The sequence below is a fragment of the Diorhabda carinulata genome, chromosome X, assembly GCF_026250575.1.
Source record: "Diorhabda carinulata isolate Delta chromosome X, icDioCari1.1, whole genome shotgun sequence".
Lineage (NCBI taxonomy): Eukaryota > Metazoa > Arthropoda > Insecta > Coleoptera > Chrysomelidae > Diorhabda > Diorhabda carinulata.
In genome coordinates, this window is record NC_079472.1 from 25,292,622 (window position 1) to 25,314,750 (window position 22,129).

Genomic DNA, 22,129 nt, shown 5'->3' on the forward strand with positions numbered 1-22,129 from the left:
GATTTTCCTAGACTCACTGCTAGATAATTTTTTAATATATCAAAGCAGTATATTAACAATTAGTTTACACATTTTCAACTGGGAGGAAATGACTGTATTTCTATTTTTTTGTCGTGCGCGGGAGGCTATTACCGCTTATCCCACCCACCGAGCCGCAGCTGATGATCATTAGGCTTTATTACAAGCATATCTGATGCATATCACCAATTATCTTTCGAAAGAAAACAATTAACCAAATTTTCACGTGGCTCCCGGACTATTTGTATAAAACAAACCTGAAGAAAAACAATCAATTCCTTTCAAATTGTACAATTCAAATTTATTGAAAACATTCGTTCCCAGTCCATGTCACTGACTACTATGATGGATGAATTTTTAATCTCTCAACAAAAGAGTACTCGTACTGATAGACGGTGAGGTTACGTGCTCGACACAGAAACAGGAAAAAATAATATTCACAATGATATTTCAATATTACTTGGATAGTTCAATCAGTATTGGATTTTTATATTTGGAATTATATAACTATCTATGAAATTCATATTTGATACAATTGGTAATATGTGAACTAGACCTGTTGACTGTATTTATCTCAAGTATTAAGGTTTCTAATGCAACTCATAGCCGAAATGCGTGCCACTTCGCATTTCGTAAAATTGGCTTATTTCTAATGAGCTTTTCCAATGACTTTGCAATTCTTGCAAATGCGACTTTGCACTAGTTTTTTGTTTTTTGAGGTTAACATAATTGGGCCTTCTTTCGATTTATTATGTATACAAAAATAAACGATGAACTTCTGGTTTACTTCGAACTAGTGCGCAACAACTTTGAGCTTACAACCTCTGTGGACCATATCAGCATGGTTTTTAACCTTAAATTAAATTAGAAATGCTAACAATGTTTTTCGAATGCCAAACATATGTGCTGTGTTTCCACTACTACCGTGAGTGGCATTAAAATGTGCCCTCATTCCCACATTTGCATAGCCTAATATTTTTGTGTTAAATAATAATATCTTGACGAATCATGAACGGGCCGTTGCACAAGAAACTTTTGACTTTGTTCTAACTCCATAATTGATAACGTAATCAGACTAGATTTTTAATTATATATAAAGTTATAAACGTAAACTAAATATTCAATTCTATATTTATTAATTTCTTTCATAAACTTTACCCAGTCGTAAACATTCAAGTATATCTTTGAAATACCCTCTACTGAAGAAACGCAATTGTTTAGAATGAAAAAAAGGAATAACATTCTTACTTCCTCTCTTTTACTTTGCTTCGTTGTATTTTTCTAAGTAGATTCCCAATCTCGTGACTTGAATTTAATATTCAGGTTCCCAAACATCTCAAATCTTTGTCAAACTCTTTTTAAATTGATGTATTTTGCACCTAATATTCTATTTAGATTAAAAATCTCACTTCAACCACAATAATCAATTGAGAAAAACACTATAATTTCCACGTCAAAATGAATGGTTTTTGGCGCAAATACATACTTTTGAGGTTTGATTTTATGTCTTTTAGATTTGTCACTTGATATTTATCATATGTTCAGAATAAATTTCACTTAAATACTTTTTTTGTCACTAAATTTAATTAAGTTCCTTTATACTAGGAAAAAAATTACAATAAACAATAATGACATACAATGAAACTTTTCTGATTGTCAAACATACTGATTGTTTTTAGTTATTTTGCTTACAAATCATTATTTAGTTTCTAATCAACCTCCTTCCAGTTTTGTTCCAAAAGTTTTATTTTATATAGAATCCGCAATTAAGTTATATGCAATTGCATACTCTTTACCTAATATTTCAGTTTAGATATTCCTTAAACAAGTATAATGTCCTAAATGACATAAATTATTCTATTAATGTATAATCAAGAATAATTTTTTTAGCGATGTGAGAGGCGGAAGAATTTATTAACTGACGAAATAAAAATTCATTTTTATAGATGTGATTTGATCAATGTAATGGGAAAATTGCAAATATTAATACTTTGTCTTGATTTTTTTCTGCTTAGGTAGGTATATTCATTCCATTAGAAATTGTCATTCAGCTTTACTGAAGCAGCATTACTTAATTGCTTAAAAAGCTACTTTTAATAGGTAGTTTCAAGTTGCAATTTCATCTAAGAAACATATAAAGGAAAAACCACTTGGTACAAACTCATGTATTTTTAAGTATCTGCAAAGATTAAACTTTACGTGCGAAACCTATTTTATTGAATCGTACATTGAAGTAGTTTTTTCTTATTTGGAAAACTTGTTCCACGAGTTTGCTCGTAAACTTCTTTTTATTTTGGTATACATCAATGAAATGAATAACTATTGGATAAATTCTAATGTTTTTAATAAGTTTTTAACATAATGTATTAGTTCTTATAAAAGGAGAATTTTGAAAGAAACAAATAAAATCTCTGTTTTAAAGAAAACCACAAGACTGGTGATAGTATAAAGCCGGAAATAATAATGTCTTGAAAGAAAAATGCTACACATTCTGAAACACACGCTGCTATCAAAGCATTATGCTCCCAAGCCATGGATTCAAAATTGATCTGAGAATACCAATGGACTAGACAAGAGCAATAAGGTCTACATGGTTTACGTTTATCATTCTCGATTAAAGGAAAACGAGAAGGTCAAAACTATTTCTAGAAATATAGCGCAAACGCCTTTCGCTCGCCCTATACAAAAATTTTATTACGAGGAAGTTTTACGAGAAGAGACAGTATAAACAAGAATCTGGTAGATTCTTCTCAGATTCCATCTATTCTAAAAGTTCTAGTATAGGAAGGTCTAGGAAATATCTAGATTAAAGTGAAATTATGCTACACTTTTCCTCTGGCTCTTTTATACTACCACCTTAGAGAGCAACTAATGATGAATGCAAATTCTGTGAGGAAGAAGAAACAACTCCGTTTCTCCTAGATACATGATGCCATTACAAGCCAACATAGGTAATGACTTGGACGAAAAACTTGTAGAAGGAATGACATGTTAAGTAAAAGCTATTTTAGATCTTCTTTGGAGCTGTAGAGCGAGCTATAGTTATATCAACGAGCTGCTACGAAGGGGGATATAATGTTCTAATTCTTCAAGATTTTTTAAAAATGTTATGTAATTATTATAATAATAAATTCAAATACCAGTGTGGCTCGAGTTAAAAAATTTAAGAACTTTTGGAATGCTTTTGTCCATCGTCTCCGTCAAATTTCCTTTGATTTTATCAACTTCCGAGCTGAATTAATGGATAATAAGAATAGGGGTAAACATTTCTTCACGTCTTTACCAAGTTTTTTTCTATACTATATCACATTATAAGAAAATTCGAGATCTTTCAATTTTCAAAAATACCCTGACCAACTGAAATAGATTTAACACCTCCAATAACTTAAGTATTTTGACAGATTGTTAACTAAGCTAAGGTATTCTCTGGAATATCAAGAATTTTCTCTTGGATAAGTAATAGAAAACGTTTTATTATCATTAATTTTTTTTGACACTAGTCGCACCTGAAATACTTTAAATTTAAAATCTTTAACATCAAAATGTGATCACTACCTTCGATTATTCTTGTACTGACAGGTAGAGCACTTGTTCGAATTAAAGTATAACCTCTGCAGTGTCTTTTTTAGAAAATACTGGAACGGTTTTAAAGGGTTATTGCACTAATTATGTGACGAAAATCACACCTTTGTCACGTTCAGATCTTGAACTGTATCGACTCTTTAGTTTATTCACTGGAATGGTATTTTAACTATTGAGTGAAAGAACAAAAAAGAGTTCACGCACAAAATTATTCGGGCTATTCATGTTTATTACTGTGTTTAAACAGCAAGCAGACGAGACTTTCGAATTAAACTCCATTTTAGTTAATTACGTCGTTTCCGACTGTCTAGCACTCTTGAAATAAAAGAATAATCTTAAAAAGTCGCATCGAATCAAACTTTTATCATTAAGTTTTTTGGAATGAAACTTCGGTTTATCAGAACAATCAAATGGCTTTAGAGCTGTTGATAAAAAAAATCTAAGATGAACAATGAAATAACTTCTCAAGAACGGAGTCAAACGGTATAATTCAAATCTATTGAAATTGTTATCCGATAAATAATTTTTGATATTGAGTAGAAAAAATCGTAACCAAAAAGCAAGTTGCTTGGTACCTCCGAAAATCTATAGAGAGATGGAGAATTTAATAGATAAATAAATTTGAGCTGTATTAGGTGGTATATAATTTAGTGAAATCTCAGTGAAAATTTGTCACACCGTTTGATCTGATTAACCGTGAAAAAACTGGAGAGTTCTTAGTGTAATATGTGTACATACGAGGGTTGCTAATCAAGTTTTGAGATACGGTAGCAATGATGTTAATATGTCCAATTTGACATTGACAACTAAAGTTGTGGTAATTTTATACTTTTGCGATCCTCTCGTTTTTTGGCTATAGAAAATCGAAAAATGGTTTCCATGAATTTTTCCTAGAATCTTCGTTTTTATGGCGGATTAATAAAAAAAATATATAAACATTCATAACTTTTTTACAAAGCACCAAACGCAATCATATATTTTTTTGTTGATCTAGTCAAAAACCAAACATTTTTTATCTCTAACAGTCAACCTTAGTAAGATACCATTTTTATAATTGTGCAAATTTTCAATTTTTCAAAGTTAACTTTTAATATTATACACTTGATTACAATAAGTAATTTTAATAATGTTTTTGTTCATATAACTTTGATAATTACTTAATAAAAAAGGAACAAACTATCATAGGTCAATTTTAAGACATTTTTATTATTTTCAATTGTAAAAACATGATAAATCAACATTTTTCTATCATTTTTTTTCGTTTTTTTATGTAGATTGAGAAAAAAGTATAAAAACTTCATTTCATTATTTGGATAAAAGTTATCAACAATTATACGTGAAAGAGTGCATTTTCATGGACATTTAAAGCCCTGAAACTAATATAAGTTTCCATTTTTCTCATTTCCATAATTTGTTATTCAAATCCACCGTAAAAACAAAGATTTAAAAAAAATTCTAAAATCCTAAAAACGAGAGGAGCGCGAATCTATAAAATTACCTCTTCTGGACTTCCTCTGTAATGATTTCTCTGTTACAAAGTTGAATCAAGTATTTTTTTGCGTTGTTCAATTGTAATAAGGCAATTTTTCTACAAAAAAAAATTTGAGATATATGAAGTTACTAACGAAGCTTCCTTAATTTAAAGCGTAGAATCCAATGGTAAAGAGGACAATGGGGGTTGTTATTTGAAAAAATTAAGTTTTCGAAGTTTTTAAATAGCGAAATTCGGCACCATTTTCTAAACACCCTATATAAATTTTTGTGAAGATTCTCACAGATTTTGAAAGCTGTAATTGTTATTTGCCCAAATCCCAAAAATATTAGACCTGATTTACTTAAACTTAGAAATATAATTTTTTTAGTGAACCCTCATTTTACCAACTGCAGGTGAAACAGTATACTTGGCATTAATAATAAGTTTGATATTATACTGTAAGTCTGCGGAACACTGATTCTTAGACTATTACACCTACTAGTCAATGCTATATTTGATATTGCTGGGGCATGTCGTAGAAATTAAGTATCGAAGACAAGGCAAAAAGTGACAACAAACGAAGCTTATTCATCAGAGATGAGATAGAATCCAACTGTAATGTTAAATTCTTGTTTTACACAAAGAATGACGCGACACATTAAGAATGAAATTATTATCTCAGTAAATGGTAGCTGAATTTTAGTTTAAAAATTAAAATAGCCTTCTTCATTTTTAGAAAAAAGCTTGTTACACTGCAGTGATTTACTTATTTCTGCGTTTGTACTGTATTTTATTCAAATATATTTGAAAATACATTGAAATTTGACAAGCTCATACAATATTTTCCAATATTTCAAAACTGGTATTTTAATACCGTTATAAAAATGCTTTTTGATAAATAGTAAACATAAATCAGGCAAACTGTAACAATGTTGCACAAAAACAATCAATTTTGTACAGTGTTTGTGAAATTTAATACCTGCTACCTAACGAAATAGGAACAGAAGAGGCCACAGGGAAATCACAATGTATCCCAAAAGATTTTTGAATGTACCTGGGGTCTGGAAAACGAGAATGGTAAAGGAATTAAATTGACCAATGCCGTAATCGAAAATAATGAATACAACTTGATGAAACGAGTAATGCTCTGCTTTGAATGTTTTTGACATAATATAAATGATTACATTATTATTTTAAATACACGAAATTTGTTCAATAATTCAACGAGAATATGATTATTTCTACGTTACCAATAATGTGATGACAATTCTCAATACAATTATCGGTAAAAGGTTGATTAAACTAAAAATTTGTATTAACCAAATCACTATATTGCTGTGGAAATTAATACACTCATTCCAAGGAATAATAAATTCCCAAAAAACGGATTTTGCTGAATGGTATATTATCCGACTCGAATTCTCTTTAATCTTTAACCGGTTCCAAATGGATACTAGAAATGGTTATATCAAATTTGGAACAGGTAGTTAACATCATAAGGTTAACTTCTGCTTCTTTGTCTTTCTATGATGCTACAGCCCGTTATGGGCCTTGATCTTTTTAAGTTTTCTTCTCGAGCTGTTCCTATCTAGATCTACCCTGTTCCAATTGCATATTTTCAGACGATTCGACTTTTTGCTACCACCTTTTTCAAGGTCTTTAAATCAGCCCACATCCTTCAAAATTGGATTAAAGTCATTTTCTCGGCATTCTTTGTTCATTCAACCAGCCTGTCAATTGCAGTCTCTGTACTGTAATTACTTGTATTTTTGATTATATCTAGATATGGTTTGGGTAGGGACCATTTTGTTTACATTAAAACTAAATGGTCCCACAAATATATTGTGCTATAATTGGACAAAAATCAAAAGTAGAATACGAAGGATACTAACGAAGTTGTAGAGCCATTAAGTTGTAAATACAAATGGAATTTTATGATCTATTCAAATTGAAAGCAATTAGAAGTAAACAAATTATTCGATACTATTATTGTTTATACTCTTACTGTTGAATACATTTTTAAGTATTTCTACTAAAATAGGCTTCATAACATATTATGATACGAAAATATCTCAGAAATGAGTAATGAAGTATATATAATTTAATTTTGAAAGAAAAAAAAAGCAATTAGTGTGCATAAATGTGTAATTCCGACTTTCACCTACTGTGGGAAAAATAGTCGAGTGTAACAAGAGGGGGAGTATTTCGAAAATGCAGTTGCACAGTATACCTAAATTTAGAAAGCAAAAACATCGATAAAAATTTTCTTCCATTTGTTAAACATAAACAAAAATTTCGAAATAGTAGAAACAATTGTCATTGTCGTGCGAAGATAAAAAAATCGGGTGCATCAAAACCTTCTGGAATACTACTACTAACATTTTCCTACTGTTGGTCCATCAACACTAAAAAAGAAGCTCGCATAAGGTATTTCGCTGTATGTTGTGCTAAAATTAATAGAAAATAAAAAAAATAAAATGGAGAAGAAAAGAGAGTGTTATAATGTTGAGTGTGGGCCGTTTCTTGCTTCGAAATATATCACAATAAAGAAAATTTTTATAGTACTAGTACAATCAATTTTTTGTTATAAAAGTGTGAATAAATATTTTTTTCTACGTCCATTATGATATTCACGTTTTTTTCATTCATTGGCATTCATAAAGAATGAAAAACAGTACTGTAGCGATTCGTTTTTTCACGCTTTTGCGTTGAAAAAAGTGTCGTAACGTGTCATGTTTTCAACGCAATTATAAAATGGTTCTATCAAAATAGTGGGCTGTGAATGCTTTCTTTCTCGAGACTATTCGTTTCTCCGATAAACTCTAACGCTTTTATTTCTTGATATTCGTTCAAGAAAATCCGTTTTGTGCTTACTTAAAAGGATGGTAGTATTATTATCAGTGATGAAGAGTAATAGTGAAGAAAGTTTAAATTGCACACCAAAAGATGTTGAATCGGCAACTGCAGCGACTATGAATCTTCTCCCCGAGAAATCCAGAGAACAGTATTTAAAGGGATATAATTCTTTTATGGAGTGACGTAGTAAAAAATGCATAAACAACTTCACAGAAAAAGTGTTAGTAGCATACTTTGAAACTAAATCCAAAATGTGGAACACTTTGATCGACTTATTCAAAACTCGCACCCTAATGGTGAATAACGATGTTGACATCAGTAAATAGTCGAAACTCATTTGAAAAATAAATCAGTTGGCTATAGACCAGAAAAATCTAAAACATTTGCCCGTGAAGAAGTTTCTGTTGCAAGCTCCAGACGGTCATTATCTCATGCATAAGGTATGACAGCAAACGATTTTAATGTAAGCTTAGATATTATTTGAAAGATCTTTCAGGTTGCTTTAATATTTGGAATTTCAAGAGCTCTGCAGAGGGAGGAATCTATATAAAATGAAGTGTAACGATATTATTAATACCGGAAATGTTTTAATTATCATAGTACCTGATACAAAAATTCATATTCAACGTGGATTTACTGTTATTGGTGAAATATCTGACAATAGATTAAGCTTGGTAAACATTTATAAAAAATATAAAAACTAACGACCCACAAATGTTAAAACAAATAATTTCTTTATGCATTATAGAAATGGAAAATGCAAAATCCAAGTTGTAGGTGTCTCTATTAGTGGACTCCTGTGGTGATATAATTGAGCCAAAGAAGCACGGCGAGTGGAAATCCAACAAGGGTTATGTGGACGACTTAATAAAAAACAAAATGGATTCCGCAGTAATAATTTTAACTGAAACAACTAGTTCGACATTGTAAATGTCCACGATCCTACCTACAATCCAATAAGTACTAATACAATTCATAAACGACGTTATTTCTTTGAGCTTCTTAAATTTAACCAATTCAATTACCAATAGAAATGTAACTTTCATATAATACTTGAATATCTGTGATCATTCATATTATAGTGAATAAATTCCCTTGTAAATACAGGGTAGAAAATATACTTGATGTGGAAGCTTCATAGACTAACACCTACAGAAATGAACGACTGAAGTGGATTTCCAGGTGATCATATAGTAGGACCATTCTTGGAGAAAATTTCAATAGTGGGTCTTATCTATAATGAATAATAAGAGATGATCCCAAAATAATACGAATATAGAAAATATATTGATAAGGCTGGAATCTTTGCCATGGTTTCAACAAGCTGAGTAATTGCTTTCATAAAACATGTGCTGTCATATTTATATAAAATGGATAGTATTGATTAAAACACTCTTTATATATGTAAATAACAAAATTTTTCAGGACAAAATTTCTGCAAACAATAAAACAAGTCTAGCTAAAATTGTTCACATCCTACTTATTAAATTGTCTGGGAAAAAAGAAAACAACGCGTATTATCTCTAAAATTGATGTTATTTCAACCCTAAAATATCCTCGAAGAACTTTTTTCTAAATTATAATTTTGTATAAAGAAAGCCGTCCTCACCCTAAATGCAGTTAAAACAGTTCTTTGTTTGTATTATCATCGTGTTGAGAGGATTGTTTCAAAGTTTTATTAATAACGTTTTTTGAGAAAGAAAAAAAGGAAATTTTAGACAATAAAAACAATACCCAATTATAAAGAAATAGCGTTTTCAAATACTTTTGGAAAATAGAGTGGTTGTCAATATATAGAACAAACAATTGCTCTCAAAAAAATAAGCAGCAGTATAAATGAATAGTTTTGATTTACTGGATAAATAACTTCATTGCGATTTAGATGTGTATAGAATTATATTAAATAATAAATCTATCTGAACGTTACTCTAATACATTTAAGAAAATATTTCGCACTTCGTGAAACATTTGGTTACGATGGTTCTAAGCATGTGGAATGATACTAGAAAGAGGTTGGTATATTTAAATTATAGTAAAATGATTGACAACATGTATATATGGTTTTTATCATGAGATAATTATATAGCCTAGGCATTTGACAAAGTCTGGAATTCAGAAATAATCTATAAAACGCAAATAATATTTCCATAGCAAATTGTCGACCTAATAGAAGCCCACTTATATGAATACTGTTTAGGTTAAAACAGGAAGAAGGATATTCGACAATAAACGCAGAAATACCCTGTGAAGATTATAATGTTGAAAATAATAAAGACTTCAAAAATCTAAACATAACATCGAAACTTTGACAATAAAACAAATTTAACAAGAAATGTCTATTAATACAGTTTTCACTAACAAACTATATTCCAATTCAAATGAATAAAAACAATATACATACCAAATCAGGATACTAAGGGAGATATAGAATATGGCGGATACAGTAGACAAAGGTGTATTGAAACACACACACCGACTACACTACCGCCAGACTAACTTTTGATATAGACCTGGAGATTTTTATACCAACAAGAGAGGACTGGGAAGATAACTCAGGAACAGTAAGTAACTATATAAGAATAAGGGAGTCCTTGAGGCTTAGAAATGGCTGCAACATACTGCAGACCAAGCTGCGGGCAATAGAACGAGCCGCGGAACTAATCCAATGCAGAGATGAAACGGTGCGTGACATCACAATCTATACGGATAGCCAAGCGGCTCTGATATCACTATCGTCTACGGCAGTGAGATCTAGGTCAGTGGTGAACGAAGCCGTGTCATGGATTCGTGACCAAAAGGTTAGACCTCTGCTGGATACTTGGACACAGCTATGTAGAAGGGAATCAAATGACAGATAAACTAGCCAAATTGGGAACGACCAAGAGCGGGTACGAAGCGGTGGGCTTGCCACTACCACCGATCAAATTACTGAGAGTCACGATAAATAGAAGTTTGGAGGGAGAGCACGGCAAGAGATGGAGTAATAGAAATGACTGTGTCATCTTACGCTCCTTATGGCCGGTGCTACAGAACAGGAAGACAACAGAACTGCTAGGTTTCGATCCGAAGGGTTGTAGCGAGTGAAACATTGGAATGTCCGGAAGAAACAGCGGAGCTAGGTGTTAAGGACCTGAATCACTTCATTGCAAACTGGAAAAGCTTGGGAAGGAAGCAAGGACCTGGCAACGGAAGAGATAGGGAAGGGGAGTGAAATGGTGCTGATTGAAAAGTCAGCAAGGGCATCATAATGAGCCTAAGGCCTCCCAGTGGATCTCCGCTGAAAAGTGTTAACCTAACCTAACCTAATCTACATACCACATAAAAAAAACTTTCAAATACATTAATATGTACTACAAATTATAGTGAGTGGAACACGTATAGGATTAAATAACAGAGCAGATAATAAATACAAAAAACTATACAAAAAGTTATCTGTCAATTATAAATCACTATTATATAAACAAATTTTAGAGTCTATATTATCTACTGGGTTATGCTATGGGAATGCAAAAAACGAATGTTACAACTTTCAAAAATATAGTAGTAGCACCATGTTATATTTTAAATAGCGAAAATCATAGAAATCTTTGAGTCCCTACTGTGACAAAAGAACACAAGAGGGTGACAGGAAGGCATGAAAAAGAGCTGCATGACATACCAACTCCGGGCAGTAGTAAATTTGACCAGATAGCTAGTAGATGACCTTTGGTAATGCGATAAATTCAGTTATAGAAATTTGGGATGCAATATTTGTACATTGGTTCAGATTTTAGGATGCTATTCCAAAACCAAAAATAGTAATTAAGATACAGAACCTTACTTCACCTTCATGATGTCAGCAGTGCGAAAACATTTCACAACATGATCACAATTTTTTAAGAGTTTTATTCTCACGCTCCCGCTATAGTTAGGTATTTCCAGTTGTTTATCTGATATATAAAATCTAATTTAGGGATGTTTCTAAATAGATTATTGTGAATTAAATAAAACCATTGTCCCTTTTCCATTTTCGGATTCTAACCTACCTTTATGTACCTGACCAAATTTTCTAGTAAATTTAAAATGACCTTTGTGAAACCGTAGATTAGATAATTAATTTGGCCGAATTTAAAACCCCCATTAACTGCGGGGTGCACTACATCTCGTGGTGATTTTTAATCTGTGATATAAGGACTCGTTGATACGACGTGACGGATTCATTAAGAGTATTACCTGGAATTTAGGACCCACTCCACTTTGTGAAGTTGGAAAATCCAAAAAAATCAAATCTAGAATTTCTAAATCCTTGCATTTCAAAATTAGGTAGGTTCTAAACAATATACAATAGAGAAATAAATTTTTAAAATTTGCGGCAGTCGTGATTTGTAAAATTCTATATAATATTATAATGCCCACTTGCAATTGGTTAGGTTACATTAGGTTTGGGTAGTTTAGGTTAGGTTAGGCAAATAAAATAACAGAATATGAATTTGGGCAACCGGTATCTTATGGATATAAAATGTAATAGATTTTCAGTGTTTTTCTATGTCTTATGTGATATGTTTAGAATGTAAAATATTTCTTATTTAAATAAACTGTAAATATATATTTTATTTTTGTTTTCCATGTCATAATTGAAATACTGAGCTGCAGAATCTTCCGTCACGAGTTGTCTAATCTTCATGACAGCCACTATCACGAGTTGACTCATTGTAACAGATGATAAAATGTCCGAGTCGCTTCAACTCTTGGACAAGCCAGCAAATCAACGCAGACGACTGAAGAGATCAAAATTATCCAATCTACTATATATAACATGAAGAAATAAAAGGTAAAGTTATGAAAGTCATTAGTGTCGAATTAAAATAATAAAAATCAATTTGGTAATAAAAAATAAAATAACTGCACAAGATCAAATAGCTTTTATTTATACAACTTCTTTTTCTGATAGTTATGGTTGAAGCTCCAATACTCACTGACATAATTCTGAACACAACCGTTGTACGATATTTCAATTAATTCCAAGCACATTTTCGACGTATAAAAGATAACAAAGTTAACGAACACGATAATTAACAGGATGATACAACTTTGCTGAACAAGCGTATCTGATCCTCAGCATTGTTTGAAACTTTATGAAAAAGACGTGTGACTCGCCGCGTTGTTTATTTATCGTTCAATGTATTATATTATGTATCTGGTATTAGGTCAAATTTTCTATCGCTCCTCATAAATAAAGTAAAGTACTTCTATTAACCGCATATATTATCAAATAATCGTGTAATCATAAATTATTTATCAAAATATAACCTGATATAAAACTATAATTAAATGAAATTATACAAAGACTTCCATAATTTTAATATGAAAAAAAAAACAGCAAATATCAAGTCAAATTATTTATTAACTAAGTTGAAATGTTTGAAACCATGGTGTTTTCTTACTGAACACACAGTCACACTTCCATCAACTACACCAACATTCACAGTTACACTATAAAATTATCAATACATAATATACATTTATAAAAAAAATTTTTGTATCATTAATGGATTTCTAAGAATTATTTTTTTGTATTTGACTGTATTTCAAGGATCTTACCAATTGGCGCTCCGATCCTAGAAGAACCTTAGCCTCCCGGACAAGTACCCCCATTCTTCTCGATGTTGTACTTTTCTCGCCGGTTTCAGACGCCTAGTTTTTTATGTCCTGCTGTACATCGTCCTGCCATCTTATGCGTGGTCGTCCTGGTAGTCTTTTTTCCGGTGTACAAGTTTGACTCCTCGACCCTGCGGCATCAGTCCGACGTGACAGAACCATCTTAGTTTCGCACTCTTGATCTCTGCTACCAGGCTGGGCTCTCCATAAGTCTCAACGTTAGTACGGATGCGCCATTCTCCTTGGTCTTAGATTGGGCCATAGATGTGCCGAAGTAGTTTTCTCGTTCATGAGTTAGTCTCAGTTCGTATCTAGCAGTCATTGCACAGGTTTCAGAAGCATACATCACAACCGGCATTAGTACTGTACGGTAGATCCCCTCTTTTGTGCACCTGCTGAATAGGTGGGATTTCAGCATCTTCTAGGCGCTTTCAACACGCTCCACGGTATAGTTATCTATCGTAAACGCCGCCGTGTCTGCGTGGTCTTGGCATGTACTTCGTTTTAGCTTCATTCGCATTGAATCCTGCTAGATTGCATTCTCCTTTGAATGTCCTAAAGTCTTCTCTAACATCTATAACATCGTCTGTGTAGGTCACCTTCTGGTCTGTAGCCTCCTAAATATTCTTTCCAAGGTCAGAATGAATAGATTACAAGAAAGAGCATCCCCTAGCTTCAGACTTCTTCTGACGTTAAATTGGTGTGATGTTCTGCCGGCTACCCTTGCAGTTGGTGTTGACCACCAGTCTTATTAGCTTGCCTAGCACACCAAATATACTCAGAGTTTCATAGCCTATGAAAATTGATACTTTTATGTTGTATTCTGATGGCGAGAAATAATCAAGGCGAGGCACTACTATCTAGGGATGGATGATTAAATCATAAACTACTTTCATATATTACGTTAGATTTTAACTACTTTGTCATAATTCATCACTTATAGAGGACACAGAGTGAGATTACTAAGCGCACGTGATATAAACCACCTCTGCTACTCTTATTTCTAAACCAAGACTGTGCTCTATATCAGCTAGACATTTTGACAAGATGAAAAATATTGATTTGTGGCGAAAGAAAATTCGTAAGTCTAATCTGTATTCATTTAAAGCAGAGACATTAGAGGTCAAAGGAAATCACTAAAAAGATCACAAACATACAAACAAAACTATTATATTTCAAAAATACATAAAAACAAATAGGTACAAATATAGTTTTTTTTTATTTTAACAATTTATTTAACGAAACAGTTGATTAAACTCGGACATTTAAAAGATTTTTCTAGCATAATATGCTTATGCCAAGAATATACTCCAAACACATGTAGATATTACCCTAAAAGCAAGAAAAAATTGTTTCTTGAATATATGTCGGAAAGAAATTTATAGAATTCTAGGAAGTAAACAAATAAAATAAAAATAAAATAATCGTAGAAATCATATAAAAAACAATGTAAACAAATCGCTGCTATGATGAAAAATATATAAAAACCAACATCAAACGAGCCGGCTTATTCGCTAAATCTTAAACTTCCTTTATAACAGAGCATAACCGGTTTCACGGTCCATGTCGTGGACGAGCTCACTTCATCTGATACATTTGTAGAGTTTCTATCACTTCTGGAATGGAGTGAAAGTGTGCAAGCTTGAAGTAAAAGTATATTCCAAACCTTTTTACATAAACTTAACCTTGTCGTGAACGACTTTAATCTTATAATGGAAATCGGAATGCTCAGGATCGGAAAATTGGAAACTCATTCGTGTGTTTGAATAACATTTTGTTGATATAATTGATGTACTGGAGAAATACAACAAAAATACAAAAATAGTTTAATAGCATTTATAGCCAAGTTAGTATTCCGTGGAAATATATTGAATGATAAGACTATGCTTTTTTAATGGAGGAGAGTATCTCGGAAGTTCTAAGTACAAAAAAAGTATGTATGATTTGATTAAAATGCTATTTACTTTGAAACCATCATCGAAACTGAAATTTCCATTGTTAACTTACAATATATAGACGTTGAGTGTTGTTTAAGAAGTCTAAGAATTGTTTTAAATCAGATATTAAAAAATTAAATGGTTAATAGTTTATTATATGAACATTACAAAGAGATGGTTATCTATTTCCTCTCAATAGTGATTTCACGTTAAATATTATCAAATTTTGACTGGCATTCAAATCGGCCTATCTAATATTTTGTATAAAAATATTACTTTCATTTCGAAAAAATTTTACTCTTGACAAAACCTTTTCGATAAAAAAAGTTTAACTTATTGTAACTCTCCCAAGCGAAATCTTCATCTTTTATGGTTCGCTTACTGTTAGTATGTGAATAGTAAATTTACGAATTTTTCGATCCCTTTTATGCTTCTTATATTTTCTATGTCGTCATCTGATCGAGTGTCCTGTTTTGCATGTAGACGAGAAATGAAAAGTCTCAATCGCTTTTTGATAAACATTCAACAAAGTTTTGGAAAGAGTAGTTTGAGAATTTTCCAATCTAAAAAATCAGCAATCTGGACGATACATACAGTTCGTGAATTATTTAGCCCAAAATTAAGATTAATTTGAAAATTTTATTGAAGTCTATGAAGTCAATGAAAAATTAACCTTTTTATTCACATCACATCACAGAACATCATACCTTTTACAGAGGCAAACATAAAACTGAAATGTTGAATGGATGGGCAAATTGGCTGATACTTTAGTTTACAGTTCGACTTTTTCTCCTGTAGTTAGCGAGAAATCTTGTGAAAACTGTGAACAAATGTGTTGTATATTTTATTAGCAATGACAATATTTAATCACTTTAGTTAATTAGGGCACTCGTGGTTGGTTATCAAGTATCTGTAATGTCTTAATGAGGTTTACATCCAGTGATGTACCCTCTAACACATCATGTTAAATATATTGGATACGCTTTCTTCAGTCGTTTGTTGTACTTTAGTACTCGCAGTTCTCCTAATAATGAGTTTGGATGAAATTCCATAGTTTTATTTTTCATATTAATAACCGTCGCTGGTACATATAGAACTACTTGGATGGTGTAGCTTATTAATTATTATTTATTATCTGTCGAAGTATTTTGGATTGAGATCTCTGGATGATTGTTATGCAACAAGACTTTATATTTTAACCTGAGTCTTTTGTTTGAGTGGATTTGACGCTGTCTTCATGTGGTCTACCTAATTCTCCTGTTGACAATGTATACATTATATAAACTAATTGACCAAGTACACTTCCCTGTAATATCCCTGATGCAACTTAAAAAAAACAAAACAAACTTTTGTTTGACTATATTGTTTAAGTAGGATTTTCAAAGCAAAGAACAATGTGGAGGACATCTGTTTTTTTATTTTTTATTGCAGTTCCTGATGAGAGACCTTGTCAAATGCTTGACTAACTTCGAGGAACACAGCAGAGCATTATTCTTTATTTTCTAAAGCCCTATTTATTATTAGTGTGAATTAATGAACTTGCTGTATTGTCGATGTCCAAATTCTTGATGGTTTTCGATTACTTTTAGTATGGTTAGTTTTTCAATTAGTCTGGAAATAAATGGAAGTAAAGCTATTGAGTGATACGATGTGATATTGTTTGAGCCCTTACTGGGTTTGTTCATTATTATTATCTGTGATTTGGGTCAATATTCAAGTCGTTTAATTGCATTAAGATATTATGTAAGCATGTTTATTTCTTTGTTGGCAATTCTTTCAGTATTTTGGTAATTATAAGATCGATTCTAGATGATTTTTCTGGATACAGTTGGGTCATCTCCTCTTTTATTTCTTTGATATCACAACTTGTATGGCATCTCTTGTTTCTATTAGAAGTGATAATTGTCTGTTTTGTTAAGTGATTAGAAAATCGTAGTGAGGTTTTTGCGAATATTCATTCATTTTTTTTCGTGGTGACGGTGCATATATCTAACGTTTTTATTCCTGAATTCCTGAAAGTTTGGAATCATATTCTTCAATATTCTTCTGGGTACCTCTTATTCCTTTGAGCTTTGTTTCCAATTTATGGCTGTATTGAATAAACATATTTCTGTCGATAAAAGTATGATTTCTTGGGAATTTTGCCAAGCTTGCGTTTTTCCGTAATTAGTCTTCTTATTTCAAGTGATATGTCCTTATCCGCCGATTTATTGCTTTTCGATTATTTTTCAAATTTGATTTTGTATACTGTTATTGTTAATTTTATATAATATGACATTAAGATAATTAATTTTATTTTTGGTACGATTTCGATTGTGATAATTGAATAAGTTTATAATGAGCATTGAATTTTTCATTTATGTTCCCAATTTTAGTTTTTGCTACAGCAGTAATTCTACATAACGGAAAAACAATGAAATTTTTCTTAAGAGAGTTTTCTCAAGATCTTTCATTACTAACACTTAATATGGATGCTTCCATAGCACAACCATCAATTTCTCAAATTTCTCAAATAAAAAATTTATATATAGAGAAACTACATATAAGAAGAAATCATTAGAGGTGAACAAACTCTCCATTAACTCATCGAAACTTCAGTACAAGAATGTGAATGGTAATAATATAGGCGCAAAACTGTATATAAGTATGAAAACAAAGTTTTATTTTCACAAATATTGCAGAATTCCAATTATATTGTTGAGAATAGCGGATTATAATGCAACGAATTCTTAACAGGAGACGAAGCAATCATCAAAAATATACATCACTCATTAATATAGATATAAAACCAATATACTTATTTTCAAATTACTTTATATTAACCCCAATTTTTTATTCACCTAACCGTATTTCTTAGTAACAAAATAATGAAATCTTATTTTCATAAACATATAAATAGAGCCATCTCTGTCACAATTACCTTTTATCGATGCACGCAATCCATTCCATAGCTAGTTACAAAAAATCCGGCAAATTGACCAGATCTACACCCCACTGATCGAAAATAATTTTCGCGCGTATTTCTACGTAAGTAGTGCCATCGTAATTCTGCAGCGGCGACAGCACCGTAACCGGAGTATCGCCAGCAACAACTGGTTCGCGTGCTTAGCGGAATTTCACCGCACAGCGTTTAATTCGCTACGTTGTCAGATGTTCTTGTTTATCCGATAAACTAATAATAATAATAAGCTACTTCTCGTTGGAATTAAAAACTGTTTGACTGTTTGTAGGCATTAATTAACAACTGATTGTGCAGAGATCTTTTGGCGATGAACATTGTGGAATAATATCAGTTAACAGTTGTCCTTCTTTTTTTATTATTCTCATACCTTTTTAGGCGTCAGATAGGAACTTGGTGTTATTTTCCTCTCATTTTTTCCACTCTTCGTTGGCTTAACTGTTAATTCTGCACCTATATATCTACATATTCATATACATATAAGAGGTCTCTTTTTATGAGATATTCCATCAAACTTCCAAAATTTTGTGAATCAACTCTCTTCTTTTAAAAATAAAAATAACTTCGAAGGTGTCCATAATTTTATACTTAAAATGTATATTTGTATGTAATACATGTATATTGATTTGATTTCAATTGGCAAGTGATTGTGCATTTTTTGCATTGTAAAATATAGAGCCTTTAATCAATTCTGTACGTAGAGAAGGTAGGTAGAGGTCGTGCTCAGCGTTCCTAATTGGATAGCCATGCAACGACCTTTCTAAAATTGGTGAAGCGTGTTATGAATTATGCGAATTATGAATATGAATAAGGAGGGAAAAGTCAGAATTTTTAATCTTTTAAGTTATTTGTAGTTTGAAAATTCACTCAAATTGCGTTGCACCACACGTATCACAGAAAGGAAGGGCATATCGGTAATACGACTCAATGAGGGCATAATAAACTGTTAAAGAGGATAAGTTCAGTTTTTTGGAAACTGATCTCAGCGCAAAAAAGGAGGAGCTTAATTTTTTAGATAAGGCGGCAATATGTTTCATTTCAAGGAATTGTCTACAATCCCTAAGAATTTTACAGATTGAATGGTGATGTTATTTAATAAAAAAGGTAGCAATGTATTTTTATATGATAAAAATCAAGTTGTAGAAACGTTGAGACAGAAAAGATTAGAGTCGCAGGGTTGTTCCAAGACAAACTAGTGTCGTCTGCAAATATACATATTTCACAACTGATCAACTGATGTCTAGATAGACGATGTCGTTTATAAAAACAAAATAGGACCTGGTACTGAACCTAGGGGCACTTCACATTCTATTGGCTTGCAAGAAGACATCGTTGTATGAACCATTATAATCTGTTGGTACGGTATGACTTAAGCCATGCAAGAGGTATTCCCCTAAAACAGCAGTACTGCAATTTGTTAATCAACATATTATGATTAACAAAACCGAAAGCCTTAGAAAAATCACAAGAAGGAGGTAACCCAATTCAAAATCCAACAATGTACGAAGGCTGCCTGAAAAGTTTATAGCCTGAAGATATCAGTACATATCAAAATAAGCTGGGAAATATATTTCAGCATGGGTTGAGGGATGCTCACTCAAATTTTTTTCGACGCTTGGCTTTTGTTTGACAATAGCTTAAGTAAGTCGATGTGAAGAATAGAAAAAGTAGAATATCGAGATGTCGTTAAATAATTGTTTTGAACAAACAATAAGCTCACGCAAATAAAAGAGAAGTTAAATAGATCATCATTTACATTACTGAAAAAAATTGTCGGTTTAATTCAAATATGGTATTATCAGCTTTACTGATGACGAGCGTTTGAAATGGTTAAGAACTGCAAAAATCAATGATACTATCGTAAAAGTTCACTAATTGGTACTGAACGGCCGTTGAATTAAGCTTAGATATAGAGAAGAGGTTATCTTAATAAAACAACGCATTTGTCATATACCGATGCTGGAGAATATTACGCGTCTTTGTTAAATAAAGTAAAGGGAGAAATTGTGAAAAAGCGAACGCATCTAAAGAAAAAGAAAGTGGTTTTCCCTGATTGCCATGGCTAAAATTCACAAAATGCGCTTCGAATTGGTTTACCATCGACTCTATTTACCAGATTTGGGTCTCAGCGATTTTTACCACCTTCTTAACCTAACAAAATATTTGTTTTTTCAGAAATCCCAGTAAATTCACGTTGTTTCGTGACATCAACATCAACCTTAAACATTCAAATAATGAAGAATTATGATACTTAACAACAATTTTTAAAAACGTAGAGAATACCATAATCATAATATTCGTCTTCCATTATTACAAAAACCTTTATTGACATCTATATTATTATCTGTATGCTTAAAAAATTTATCTCGTTAGTCCATTGCGCGTTTTCCTCGTATATTTCTAAATATAAAGTATCAACCAACCAAGAACTAATTCATTGATCCTTGTAGATTCGACAGATTCATTGGTCCACACCAAATCCTAGATTTTTCCATCATAACATTGACAACACCACATTAGTATCACGCGAAAGGTGCGCAAGGCACCTATGAAGTACATTTCGAATTTCTATTTCAAGTAGAAATGGATGGAGGGAATTTCCAGACTGTTTAAGGGGCGCCGGAGATGACGTAACGGTAGTAACCACCATTACTTCAATCGACATCAACAGTTGGTTAGAGTTTGATTCAGATAATTAATGAGAAATGCGGATTCGCTTTCAATTCAAACATTAGCAAAAATAATTTAGATCGGAATAAATAAAGCTGTCAAAGACAAATCAACCGAGTCGAATAAATTTTCGAATTCAATGGGTGTTAATAAATCTATATAAACATATCAAAAATATATCAGAGGTTAAAGTTAAATTTCATTCCTGGTTAATTATTTTTTTTTATTTTCTGATTGAAACAGTTTTTGACATGTTTTCGTATATAATGAGTAAAAAAAATATAAACTCTAAAATCATGGTTTTACTCATTTAAATTACTTCAATAATTTTTAGTTTAAATCTTTCCTAATAATATAAAATTTAAAAATTAGAATGGCATAATTTGAACTGATAATTCATTCATTTTAGACGTTCACATTTGGTCTTTCGCATTTCGCATTCGATCCAAGGTTTGGTCATGGTTCAGGATTAATAATAATAATAATAATATAACTTTATCGAAAATTAAATATTATCCACAATTGAATACAATGGTCACAACTACAATGAAGTGAAATGAAATAAGTGAATAAAAAAGAAATTAACGATACGTACTTGAGGATCTACTTGCTTCCATCTATGATATGGGTATACATATAGATAATCATTTATACAGGGTAGTTCCTAAATAATATAAAATATTGTAGTGGACGCTCCATTTTAAAACTAAAAGCTCTTATAAACATATGTGATAAGTCTTGAAGTCGAAGAGATACAGGGTGTCGAATATTTTATTAGATGCAACAACATGTGTTAATCATAAAGAAAAATAGCATGTTAAAAATTTGTACATCCTGTCAAAATGCAAGAATAGTCAAATCCGGTAGCTCTGATATTTTGCAGACTTGTTTTTGATGTTGTCCTATGGAATAATCCATATTTGTAACCTCAAGCTACGAACGCCATATTGTCAAAAATAGAAAAAATCGCGAAAAAATCGTTTTTTTTTTCAAATT

At 31.6% G+C, this 22,129-nt stretch overlaps 1 protein-coding gene across 1 annotated transcript in view; it reads right to left on the reverse strand.

The window, feature by feature from the left end:
• LOC130900754 (rap guanine nucleotide exchange factor 4) overlaps positions 1-18,598 on the reverse strand; it is a 302,255-nt gene extending 283,657 nt beyond the window's left edge. Inside the window, exon 1 of the mRNA XM_057811609.1 lies at positions 18,425-18,598. Within this exon, the coding sequence (XP_057667592.1) occupies positions 18,425-18,453 (29 nt within the window). The 5' untranslated portion in view covers positions 18,454-18,598. The remainder of the gene's footprint in view (positions 1-18,424) is intronic.
• Between the last annotated feature and the right edge of the window lie 3,531 nt (positions 18,599-22,129).